Below are 13,563 nucleotides of genomic sequence, written 5' to 3' on the forward strand. Positions count from 1 at the left end.
GATGTAAACAATGTGGAAACTACTCCGAAATAAGAAAAAGTGATTTTTCATCCTCTGGACGATCATTTGTTCTCTATTTCTCACAGTGTGGGTAGTTATTTATTTGCAGTGAGGGCATCCTTCCTCTGATGTAATTCACGAATGTCCACATCTGTCCCACTCAGGATCCTTAAGCCTCCAGCCTCAGTTGTTGAAGGATGTGAAATCATATCAGAAAAGTTATCTTGTACTAGAAACAGATTATCTCACCTCATCTGTTATTTTTTTTTTTTCCATTTCAGACCAAGTTTGATCAAAATGAATATTGTGTATCTCCCAAAACCTCAGACCAATTCTTGTACCATCTTATCTGACTGTCCACTAGATGTGCAGGAGAATCTTTGTTCTTACAGGGTTTTTAAAAATGTTGCCCTCGGCATGATTTCTTCTGAATATCATTCCTCCTATAAGAATCAGCCCGTGGTGTCAGCTCTTATCCAGACAGAACTTTTGTTTTCTAAATCAATGGTTTCCCGCCTGGGGTCTGGGCCTACCAAAGGAGGGGGGGTTGTCAAAAATAAATCTACACATATCAACTAAAAACATGGTAACTCTGTTGCTCACAGAATAAAACTCTCCTCACCTCTTTTGTCAAGAACATTCAAACTGATGTTCTGACAGCAATGCATCACTTGTTTTTGTGGGGGTCTCGGGGGGCTCAGTTTTACTGCAATACAAGTAGGGGGGGGCGGGGCGAAGTAGAAAAGGCTTGGAACCATTATTCTAAGACAATAAACAAAGATAAACAATCATCCAGCTGGATTACACCTGGGTAGGTGAGAACAGCTGCTCAGAAACTATCTGTGATTGATAAATGAAGCATGGACTAATTTACATCTGTCTGCTTCTGCCATGTAAAGATGATCACTTTACTTTTTACATACTGCTCAAACTTGTATTCAAACCGAAGAAGTCAGACATTTTAACAAAGCAGCAACTTACTGCATTGGGAATTATGGTGCCAAAAAATTACAGTTCCTTGAGTGTCCCCTTGAGGCTTCCTCCCAATGTGAGTTAATCCCCATAGAGCCCCATGTTAAAGTGACTCTACAGCAGAAAGAAACATCTTCCCAGCTTGGTACAGAAAGCTGCTTTCATGACATTACACATGGCATATTTTCATATAAGTCACCTGTATGAATTTTATTAAGACTTAAAGTTACCAATAATAAGGGGCGTGGCCTCTTTGAGTGATAGATGGGAGGTGCCCGAGGTCTGCAAAGTGTCACCTCAGCTAATTAAAGCGACAGCCTCAAGGATTGAAAGATGAAGACAAATGGAAGAGAGAGAAAACTGCAGTTCCTCCAGCCTCCACTTGGCTCGATACTGAGACGACGTCCATATCATACACAGTCTATGATTAAGTCCTTAAAGGTAACCTGGGCTGTGTTTGTGGCATCGCAGCCTTTAGTAGACCTTTCATATAAACATCAGAGAAATAATCAGGCTGTTTATTTCACTAACAGGCTGTCCAAGAAGTCTGAGCTCCAGTTTTTACACTCAGTCAGATTCTCCCATCATTTATTTACATGTTAGCGGTTATGAGCAGGTGTCTCTCTGTGCTCAGCATACCTGGCTTGTTTTCTCGTGCAGTGTTTGTCACACACTGATCTATTTGTATGCAGGATTGACGTTGGCTTTCCCCTGCAGATGATATTAAATCACAAGTCTTCATCCAGCCTGCTTCCCCATACATGACCATGCTCCCCCTGACTAAACCACACCCCCAATGTCATAAAGCCTGCCCTCAGACTTGTTTCTCTTTCCCAACAATCCAAACCAGACAGCACCAAGAGAAGCAGAGTGTGACTGTGAACAGACTCACACTCACACAACTCACACAAGTGAATTCTTGCTCTGTCAATATAAAATATAATATTTACCAGTAACAAATTGTTTATTAGATGCTTCGCCGGATATACTATCCATGTGTTTCACAAGAACAAACTTGCTCATGTCTTTAGATGGTAGCCAGGTAATCAGCAGGATGTTTTGTGAACGTGTGAAAACCTCTGCATCGTGTTGTGAACTCTAATTTGCACAATCACAAGCAGTGATCAGAGAACCCTGTGGCTGACACAGATCTGGACATTTGAGACGTACCAACAGTTCCCAGTTACTAAACGAGCGTTCATTCATCTAAGTTACGATCAACCAGTGGATCCCACTGAGAAGACCACTGTCATTCTGCGTCGAGGGATGAGGATACACATCACAAGTGATGTGGAATGCTATTACTGTTCCCCTTACGACTGAGTACAGCTTCATAATGCAGTGTGCCGAGTGCAGTGACAGGATGACAAGCAGAGAGAACCAATCAGGTCCCACCGTCATGCCCCAAACTGGAGGAGAAGACAGTCTGATGAGGACCTTAAATGTGGCCACTTCTGGCTCAAAAAACACAAGTTGGTGACTGTCAAAATGACAAGCTAAGAATAAAATGACGGTTCACCAATCCAGGGATGCCTTTCAAGGTAGCAGGAAGCAGTCTTCTCTAGGGGCAGGTTTTAGTTTTTCCATTCTGGGCTGCTTTAGAAACACGGAACACTCCTTTAAAGGTCTTTTTTGTTTAAAGTTATGTTTTTTGGGCATTTCTGCCTTAATAGACAGGTGAGCTGGAGAGATAAAGGACACGTGGTGAGTAGAGAGCGGGGGAAGACGTGCAGCAAATGGTCGTGGCCAAGAGTTGAACTAGAGACCGCTACAACGAGGATTATAACCTCTGTGTTTGGGATATGTGCCTATTACTGTGAGGACAACCAGCGCCCCATGTGTAGAAGAATTTATGATGGATGGTAGGATGATCCACATTCTTTCTATCCGTGATCAGGTAATCCATCTTACTTTTGTTCCAGTTATTTCTAAGACAGCTGGATTGGTTCAACCGTATCCAGATACAGACTTTTTAAAAGTTTATGTTTGGACTTTTATTCCTTTAAAGAGAGGGCAGGACGGAGGATAGAGCAGGATCTGGGAGAGAGAGAGGGGAGTGACTGGCGGCAAGGGGTCAGAGGTTGTAACCGAATGTGGACCGAGGACTACAGGACTACTACTTCAACCACAAAAACAGACCTTTGAAGATTACCAAATCTGGATTACCAAAGCTACAAATGAGACTACATGCTTTGTCCACAGGGGGCGCCAAAATCAACACAAACTGGGAATCTTACAACTGCTTTGAATGAATTGTCTTTGTTTGATTTTGAAGCTTTTTAGTGAAATATTCTGTGGGAATAAAATCTGTTCCTATTTTCCCAACCTTAATGAATGAATTAGAATGTAGCATGTCTTCAGGACTGCGTCTAACCCCTCCCCCCTCTCATCGGAGCTTGACACCCCCGCTAACATGCACGAGCGCCGCTGATTCATGACCATATGATTCAAAACCGGTCCTCACCAAAACATTATCATAGTGAAAGTTAAAAACACAAATAAACATGGCTGTTGTACTCACAACTGTCATTCTAGCATTATCCAGTTGTACCGGTGACACGATATCAGGAGAAAAGTTATAACACATATAAAACTGTAACAGCTCTACTGTTTGTTAAACGTGCTCAGTGTAGATGCTCTTAATTCCTACAGTGTTGACGGTCAGTGAAGGCATCAGGAGAGGTGTAGAGTGTGTGAGCTGGAGAGAGGAGAGACAAGAGGAGAAGTTCTTCATTCATTCAAACATTGATTGTTGTTTTGTTGGTTGGCGTGATCACGGCCGACAGTGACCGGTTATTAAAGATCAATGTGTTCACGATTCGGCTCATCATCCCTACAGTGTCCGGACGGACGCTACATATACATATTTTGTAGGACTTACTAAATGTCCTTAATTCTTCTGCTTGTCAGAGCCCCCGTGGTGAGAGCTTTTTAGACTCTGATCCGGACTACAGTCCTGAGCAAAGCACCTCATCGGGTCAGAGGGGACAGGCCCGAAGTCGAGCGAGAGGGGCAGTCAGTAGAGTCAGGGGAAGCAGAGGAAGGGGACTCGGAGTGCACGCCGCGGAAATGTACGCGCAGGAGGCGGGCAGAACGGCAGGACGGGATTTGATTGGTTTAAAATTTTGGGACCCAAAAACGGTGATTGGTGTTTTCCCAGGTTTACTCCGGCTGTAGATAGCAGCTTTTTCCCTGCTCTTTTTTAAGAACACATTATGTATTGATTGCCATCAGGACATAAAGATCATTTTAACCAGTATGACAAAAAGTGTATCTAAATCTGATTACCAACCCCAGCTTTAACGTCTACTTTAACGTCTCATCACTAAAAACTTAGATCATTGTTTAGTTTGGAAGTTTTCTTTCCTTTAGTTCCTGTAATCCAGACAGATTTCAGCCCTCTGCTGGAATGAGGATAATCCAGAGTTTTTGGTTATAAATTATCCCAATTCTGCTCAAAAGTTTGAAACAAAACAAAGTAGAGATTTTAACTAATAAAGGGATTTTTTTTACCTGATCTTGTACAATTTCATAATCCTGTTTTCTTCTGAACTCATCTTCAGGATTTCACTCAATCTGATCAGATTACTTTGAACATCTTGGCCCTGAGATTACACACTTCTGACAACATGTATAAAACGGCTGTACCATATTTCTGCTGGTAAATGTTTCTGAATTGGACGCACTGGTCCTTTAAAAGTGAAAGTAATGCCACATATTTTCTGTGAGATGTGTAGGTTAAACTCAGAGCAACATAAAATGTGACACGAGGTGAACCAGTTTTCATTTGGTGATTTATTTTCACTTTATATCCCCGTACACCAGCCTTGAGCAGAGTAATCGTAAAGACAGACACGGAGAGATTCTGAGAGTACAGATAGTCTTGGAGAATCTCTGCTGCCTTCAAGTAAAATCTGGACATGAGCACATGTCTAAAAGAAGAAAAACTGAAGAGACAGATTTGTTCCCCTCAACAAGTCGACTGCTACGAAAACTTCAGAGATATTCCTCTACACGGCTGAGTCCTGTACATGTCAACCAGCCGTCAGCTACGATGTGCAAAGAGTGAATGTAAATTGCTTTCCAGCTTCTCTGAGTCTCATCAGAGCGATAAACCCTCCTCAAAGTGTAACAAAGAAGGTAAACGACAGACAGTGTACGGGTCTGTTTGTACAGGGAGAATGAGTGTTTGAACACGGCTACAGAGAATGAGAGACAACAAGAGACTAATGCACAGGGGCGAGACGTGTACACCCTCAAAGAGCCTGAGGGGACAGACAGAGTGGGAATCAAGTGTCCACAGAAAAACTACTTCCTGATTCAAATACAATAAATAAAATCTGTTCTGCAGGTTGAAGAAGAACCGGATCAGAAACCACACAGACTGTCGGCTCAACATGCTGCAGACCTGATGAATGTTTATGAAAATAATCCTGAAAATGATCTCACCAGTCAACATCTCTGTGGTGATAACAGTTCAAAGACTCCGCCCACACGCTGTCCTTCTGGATCAGTCAAGCAGTGCTCTGAGAGTCTTTCAGTCCAGTCTTTCAGATGCTCTATATGTTATAAAAGTGGGATCTAAGTTCAGGTTGGATTCATTTTTTAGAAAAAATATTCTTATATTTTAGAATGCAAGCTCTATTTTTTTTCACACAACCCGAACAAAATAAAAAGCCGTAATGATGTGTTAAATGCTCATTTGATGGTTAGCAAATCATCTAAAGTCCATGTTTCATTTAATTGAAAGTGGTAAAAACACAACATATTAAATGTTGAAACTGAAAATTGATATCACTTTATGAAAAATATATGCTCACTTAAAATTTGATGCCAACAAGTTTCAAAAGTTGGGACAGAGACAACAAATCACTGCATGGGCTCAAAAATCACTTCCAAAAGCCATTGTCTGTGAACACAATGTAGGTTAAAACTGAACCATGCAAAGAGGAAACCATGTATAAACATGATCCAGAAACACCAGAGACTTCTCTGGACCTGAGCCCGTTTAAGATGGACTGAGAAGAAGAGGAAAACTGTCCTGCAGTCTGATTCATCAAAATCTGAGATTCTTTTTTGGAAATCATGGACACTGTGACCTCCACTCTAAAGAGGAGAGGGACCACTATCAGCTCACAGCTCAAAGCCAGTGTCCCTGATGGTATGGGGATCATAAGAGTCCATGGCATGGGTAGCTTAAACATCTGTGAAGGCTTCATTAATGCTGAACAATATAAACGGGTTTAGGGGCAACATATGCTGCCATCCAGACAATGATGTCTTCAGGAAGACCTTACATATTTCAACAAGACAATGATAAACCACATTCTGCACGTATCACAACAGCATGGCTCTGCAGTAGAAGAGTCCAGGTGCTGAACTGGTCTGACTACAGTCCTGACTTGTCACCCATTGAAAACACTTGGAGCATCATGAAACTAAAGATACGACAAAGGAGACCCTGAACTGTTAAGCTGCTGAAATCCTCTATCAGACAAGAATGAGACATTTCACTTTAAAGTCCAGAAACTGGTCTCCTGGGTTCACCAAGGTTTACAGAGCGTTTATATCAGAGGAGGTAAACATGTCGCTGTACCAACTGTTTGAAATGTGGCTGTTGTCAAAATTTAAATGAACATGTTTTTCATAAAAGAATGTCATTTTTCTGTTTCAACATATGAGATCTTGTCTTTGCTCTTTTTTCAATTAAATATCAACTTTAAATGTTTTGCAAAGCATCAAAATCTGTTTTATCAACACTTAACATGGCATGCATATTGTTTTGGAATTAGGGTTGCATTTGTGGTCTCACAGATTTAGTTGTCTGATAGAGAGCTTTAGCACACAACCTTAAAGCAGGCAGAGAGATCTAAAATGGAATCCTTGGAGGCAATCTGTTTGTTCAATGTGTGTCCTCTAAAAGTTCTTGTTTTTGTCACTCACAGGCCAGTTGTTGTTCTCTGTGATCTCTACAAAGACAGACCTTTTTGTTAAAGAGTAAGATGTATTTATAACAACAAACAGCTGTTACATCATGCTCTACGAAAGCCCCCAGACTCTGGCAGAACATGGGAGTTGCTGGTCTATCCCAGAAACAATAAGTTATTTTTTGGGGTTAAGGTGTATGGTGAGTTCAAAGAAAATTTGAAATCAGCATTTTATATAAATACAAAGTCATAGGCTAGATTTAATAAACTAAATGATCTGGGGCAGGGGTAGACCAGCAACTCCTGGTTTCTGAAAGTTTAAATACCTGTTGTTGAGTCTAGTAGATTTAAAGAGGGCCATGAAACAGCTGTCACGAGGTCTGTCTCTGTGCGGATCCTCTCTGTAACATTTGTTAGGACATGTAAAATAAAAATCCGAGCCTATCAGGGACAAAAGCAAGAGCTTTAAGTAGACGTGCTTTGATTCCCCCAATGGATTTCATTGCAGCTGTTACAGCCTGTTTCACTGCTGCAGGCTGAAGGAAGCTACCAGAGTGATTCTAAAACTTTTTGTACCTGTTGGTTATTTAGAGCCAGAATACTTGACACTAGAGTCCTCGTTTAAAAACACGTGATTTCCCCTTTAAGTAGCAGAACAACCACACCTGTAGGAACAGCCGGAGCACTTTGGATGTTGAAGTTAGATGGAGCCCTAAAGGGTGTGACTGAAGTGACCTAACACGACGTTAAAACATACTTTCATGATACAATAATTACCTTTAGAAAAAACCCTCCTATTATCCAACCACAGGTTATATTTGATCTTTAATTTAATAATGGGATCAACTGCAGCTTTGGGACAGACAACAGACACATGAAACAGGAAGTGTGCCGCTTGTGAACGATGAACTTCCTGGATTTAAAAACAACAAGACTGGAGAGTAAAATGGACACTTATTAAAAGACACCCAGGAGGTGTTGTGGTGATTAAAGCGCTTCCTCTGCAGGAATGAGAGCTCCCCCCAGAGGAGACTGGACCTCTGAGGATGAGCACAGAGGGAGAAAGAAGAGTCTGTGTCAGCTGCTGCCTCGGTTCTGGATCCACTGCAGCAGGTCACAGTTCTGTCCCGGGGTAGCAGGAGAGTTAGACGAAGGAAAGAAGGGAAGCGAGGGCGGGGTTGGTCACAGCTCAAAGTCGAATTTGAATTCTTGGGCCAGGTAGATCCTGCGGAAGATGAGCGCAGCCAGAGCCAGAGTGAGGAGCACGATGAGGACCGCCGAGCCTGCATGGCTATCATCCTGCTGCTGTCGAGGAGCCGGAATGAAGGCCGGTCTGCTGGCTGGCTCTCTGCCGGCTCTCTGGCCCTGCTGGTTCTGCTGCTGGGCCCGACGCTGCCGGGGGCTCAGAGGGCGACCAGTGCTCTGGGCTGCAGGGGTCAGGGGTCTGTCATCTGCTTCTGGAGATGCCTCTGCCTGTGGAGCAATGAGACAAAGGTATACATAAACCTAAGGCTGTAATACTTGTTCCACTTCAGGATCAGTTGTGTTCTTTAGTGATGGTCAAAACACAACCGATGATAGACTCAACACGTCAAAACTAAACATGGTCGTCTCTGCGTTTGTGTCACCAGGTTCATTACCCTTCCTGCCTCGTGAACTGTGTCTGGATGAACTCTCTTGCTGCTTCCAGCTACTTGAGACTAGCCTGTTCCCAGTTTGATGACTAGTTAGTTAGAATCAGCAGCAGGATTTATCTGATGGACATCTGTCTCTGCTGAGTCTCAGTTTCACTAGATCTAGCAAAGTCACACCAAAGTCTGCTTCATTTCGGCACTAAGCACCCAAAATAAGGAGAACTGACTGAGACTTAACAACAGTAAACAGGCTGATAGGATGCTCTTGATGAAGAGTTGTAAGACATCTGAATTGATGCTTTGAAAGCTCTGTCTGCTAAATGACGAGCAAACAAGATTAAAATGCTTGTTTGTATAAATGGAGTTTGGTTTAACTGTTTCCGATGAAACCTCTGGACTTCAGGAGACTCTCCAAAGTGTCAGCAAGAAAGTGTGTGTCTGATTTGACTGACAGGTAGGAGCATTGTAGATGTTTGCCAGGCGACTAGGCTATAGCCTCAACTCCATCTCTTTGCTGGTTTCTCAGATTAGCCAGAAGTTAGCTTGAGGCTACATTCACAATATGGCATCCGCCACTTTTGGTCTTCATAACACCTCTTCAGAAACTGATGCAGGGAGGCATCCCCGTGGACTACAGTCTACAACGTCGTCTCAGTGATGTCCCCCATTGGTTTCGAAAGCAGAATTTTGAAGACTATTGATGGTGGCAGCCATATTGGAAATGCTGACTCGACCTAACTTTTGGTCGGCTTGAGGAAAAGAGGCAGATTTTAGGCGGACCTTAAGGCTCTTTGGCAAAAGCTTCAGTGTGCCCGTCTGTTAGTCAAGTCAGCTGTGCCTCTAATCACGCCAAACTTTTAAACTTAATATCTTCAAAACTAACACGTTATGATAAAAATGAATCCCAGTAGTGTGTGCCCATAGAGAAGTGAGCTATTCAGATAAAAATGTTTATTGTGACAGCTCGTAAATGCGTTTATTTCTGCTGTAAATATCAGCTTTTTGAATGGATGTGTATGTGTCCTCAGAGGCGCTTGGAGCCAGCCTCTAGTGGACAATCAAGGAATTGCAGTTTTTAGCACTTCAGCATTGGTTTCACCTCCCAAGGCTGACAGTTGCCACTTGGGTGTTACACACTATATTAGCTAAAGGCTCATCATAGACATCATGACTGCTTCTGCATCCACCTTCACCCACTGCACACAGCCCCATTGGATATCTGCCCCCATTTATTGTGCATTACAATCACGCTTAAAAGGTAATAAACCTTGAGCAGTAGTGTGCTTGAAAAGACGCCTCATCTTAAGACAGTAAAGGACCAGTGGAGGGGAGGTGGAGGGACCCCCAGGAATCTGTTGCTCACAGTAGGTCCATTTGTACTTCACGATGATCAAAGTTACAGTAAGTTGAGCTCAGCCACCATACCAGTGGCTAGCAGGATTGCACAGTCCACATGGTGAAGCGTTGGTGTGAAAGAGCTGCACAGAATCTGCAGGTTGTGGACTTTTCATATCAAGACAGTTACGTTTTCCTCTCTACAAGACCCTGATCACAGACTGATCAGTGTCTTATACACCAGTGTTAGTTGTATCTTCATATATGGTCTCTACACATATGGTTCAATTATCTGATATGTGAATAATCTCAGTATATCTCAGTCGACTTTGATAGCAGTCAGAGACCTCTGAAGGCATCTCTGGGAAGTTGTGGAAAGCAATTTTTTTTTTTTTTACCATTTTCTGACATGTTCTTTTCCAAACCACGGAGGCAGATTGAGAAATAACTGCTACATCAATCATCATCAATGTAAATGATCATTTGTTGCAGCCCTGTCTGGTGTTAATGTGCCCACACAAATACTCAAACAACGTCTGAAGAAGGAGTTAATTTAAATAGATGAATGAACCCTGGAAGAATATCTTCCAAATGTGTGCCACAAGAGATTTCTCCTTTTATGCAACTTTATTGAAATAGTTTGTAACTCCTGATCGCCCTGCTGCAGCTCATTACAACCCACTCTCATTTATTTACAGCATAAATACTGAAGGGCAGAGTTAGATCACATGTGTCATACTGATGTTTGTTGACAGTGAGCAGTGCTGATAGGCTTAACTTTCACAAAGAAAACATACAGCAAGGCAGAGTGTGATACCATCATCTGGACCAGCTTTAAGTCCTGTCCCTTTAGCAGCAGATGGTGAGTCCTTTTCCTGACCTCCTCAGTTTATCCAAAACTCAGAAACTCTAATCTAAGATGACCCTCCTCCGTTCTCCTTCAGATTCTATCGCTGTGGTTCTGTGGCGAGCAGCTGGCGGAAAAATCAATCCTCTTAGTCGACAACACCATATCATCTGAACTGGTGAAAGGAAAGCAGCAGAACCATCAGCTTCAAGCTACCAAAACTGATCCACCATGATGCTCTGAGGAAACGCAGATTTTTTCTCCCTGCCTGATTTCATACACAGCTGGTGTTTATCTGGCATTGAGCTGCGGCTGCTGCTGATGTACTGTCTATCATTTTCATCCAGACTTATTCAGAGTGACTGTGAGGCTCAGCAGGATGTCAGCAGGTGATGAAGCATGTCACCAATTACAGGAACGATGTCAGCGACGGGTGATTGACTTCATGCAGACGGAAACATATAATCCTCAAAAAAAGGGGTGCAGTATTTTTAAACCTGGGACTTTTTGGGCATATTTTAGAGTCTAAATGATTCATAAGTAGAAAACGTTGGCAGCTGCTACTGCTTTTGTTTCCAGCTAGCAGACATGAAACAGACTGTGATGGCTGCAATGGAGTCCTAGGGGACAAAAGCACTGTATCAAAGTTCTTCTTTTGTCACTGACAAGCTCAGATTGTTACTCTTAAGTGTCTGACAGCATGACAGAAAGGATCCCTACAGAGAGAGACCTTTAGTTGTCAGCTGTCTCAAGGTTTTTATTAAACCACCAGACTCTATAAACAAAAACAACAATTTACGCTTGAAGGATACGTGAGTTGAAGGTCTACCACTGCCTCAAAGCATTCCGTTGAGTACCGGTACCAATTGCCAGGTACCGGGTATCGGTACCGTATTGTTTCAAATGTGAAAGGTACCCATCCCTAAACACAATAAATGAAGAACACACAGAAACAGGAGCACCAAGATCACGATAATTGAGGAATTGGTAGACGAGTAACTCCTGTGTTCTGTGAGGTTGATTTGCTGTTTTTTTCTGTCTGCTGCCTTTGTTGAAGGTAACACCACTGCAGTCTTCTTCCTGTAGTACATACTAATAAAGTCGGTCTCTGTAAGGATGCTTTCTGTAATAGACACTAAAAATAATAACCTGAGCCTGTCAGGGACAAAAACAAGAACTTTTGGTGTTCGTCTTTGGTGGTTACCTTGCAGCCATCCCAGCCTGTTTCACTGCTGCAGGCTGAAACACTCAGCTGGAGCAGTTATCAAACCTTTGTGTGAGCACTCATCATTCAGAACTGAAATATGAAGCCCAGCTTTAAAAATACCAGCAGTCCCATTGAAGACTCCCCGCTCTGTCCAACAGATTGAATGGATTGAAAATAAAGCACCAGATGCTGAAGACAGCCTCAGTAATCCTCAGAATCAGCTCTGTTGCATGTCAGGGAAGAAGATTTATAGTTCAGTGATATATATTTTATACTCTTCAGTGATGTTAATCATCAGCAGCAAGTGTTAGCTTTTAGTGTCAGCCTCTCAGAGCAGATCAGAGCCTGCTTTACAGTAATCACTGAGCTGTCACGCAGCCACACATACATTATGGGGAGATAGGATAATGTAAATACTGATGTGTTCCTTGATGGAGACAAGTATAGATATATGTTACATCTGTCTCTGTCAGTCAGTCGGTGGTTCCTGGATTTCACCATTCAGGAGCAAATACACTGAGTGCACAAGTGGAGTGTCTGATAACGGAGAAACTAGAAACTGAGAGAGCCTGACAGGCTTCAGACTCAAATAGGTTTCTCCATTATCTCTAACCGGGACTATTATACATCAAGGGGTTAGGGTGAGGCTGCACATAAGTATGTGGATTTATTATCACCCAGGTTAAGACTTTGGTTAGGGGATGAATTAAGATGCTCGACTGAGATGTAATAAATGACTTGAGCGCAAAAATTGACTGTTTTGTGGTATTCTTAAAGAGCAGACATGAGATGCTTGCTGTCCTTTCTCTCGCTCTCTCAGAGACTCACTCTCCCCTGCTCATCCAGTTTGTCCTGTGTGTGTCTCTGTATCTGGAGGGGAGCAGGGAGCCGGCGGAGAGCCTTTGGAGGATGGTAATGGCACCTTGAAGGGAGCTCAGTGAGCAGCAGCGATAGCTTCAGTGACTGGCTGAATTTCAACACCCATCCATCGTCTCAGTACTTCATACTTTATTTCAGACCCATAGGTCCTGAACAGCATAAAAAGCATGAGAAATAAAAGATGAATACGACACAAGGACAACAACACAGCATAAAATCACCACAGCTTCACAGGGATTCAAACACAAAGGGACATTTGCTCCAGTGTTTCCAGAAACAGGAGAAATACCTTGTGTCTCTTAGTGAAGGCTGAGTGAGTGTCGTTATGATTTCATGTCTTGAATCAATTATTTAAATTTCTCAGGAAAGTATCGAAGGTGGGGACATCGTTAAAACAAACATATCAGGACCTGTTTATGCTCCCCTTACATACTAAAATAGAACCAAACATTTAAAACTGTGGTCTCATACCTACATGTGTCCTCTGTGTTGGAATGGACATTAAGTGATACATCCACTACAGTGTGCCACACAGAGTCAATAGTTACCCCAAAGTTACACCCACAATGAGGGTATCCAACCATATTAATGAAAAGTAGAGTGGAAGAGGAAAAGTTGCACCAGCAACAGGGATGACCTCAGTCTTGAGAGGACTGTCAAGAAGAGTCGGTACAAGAGGGTCAGAGAGCTTCACGAGGAGTGGACTGAGGCTGGAGTCAGAGCATCAACCACGCATAGACGTCTTCAGGAAAGAGACTACAC

At 42.7% G+C, this 13,563-nt stretch overlaps 1 protein-coding gene across 1 annotated transcript in view; it reads right to left on the minus strand.

The window, feature by feature from the left end:
• Positions 1 to 4,748: 4,748 nt before the first annotated feature.
• ube2j1 (ubiquitin-conjugating enzyme E2, J1) overlaps positions 4,749 to 13,563 on the minus strand; it is a 70,397-nt gene continuing 61,582 nt past the window's right edge. Inside the window, exon 8 of the mRNA XM_034699756.1 lies at positions 4,749 to 8,372. Within this exon, the coding sequence (XP_034555647.1) occupies positions 8,082 to 8,372 (291 nt within the window). The 3' untranslated portion in view covers positions 4,749 to 8,081. The remainder of the gene's footprint in view (positions 8,373 to 13,563) is intronic.

This window comes from Notolabrus celidotus, chromosome 13, assembly GCF_009762535.1.
Source record: "Notolabrus celidotus isolate fNotCel1 chromosome 13, fNotCel1.pri, whole genome shotgun sequence".
Taxonomy (NCBI): Eukaryota; Metazoa; Chordata; class Actinopteri; order Labriformes; family Labridae; genus Notolabrus; species Notolabrus celidotus.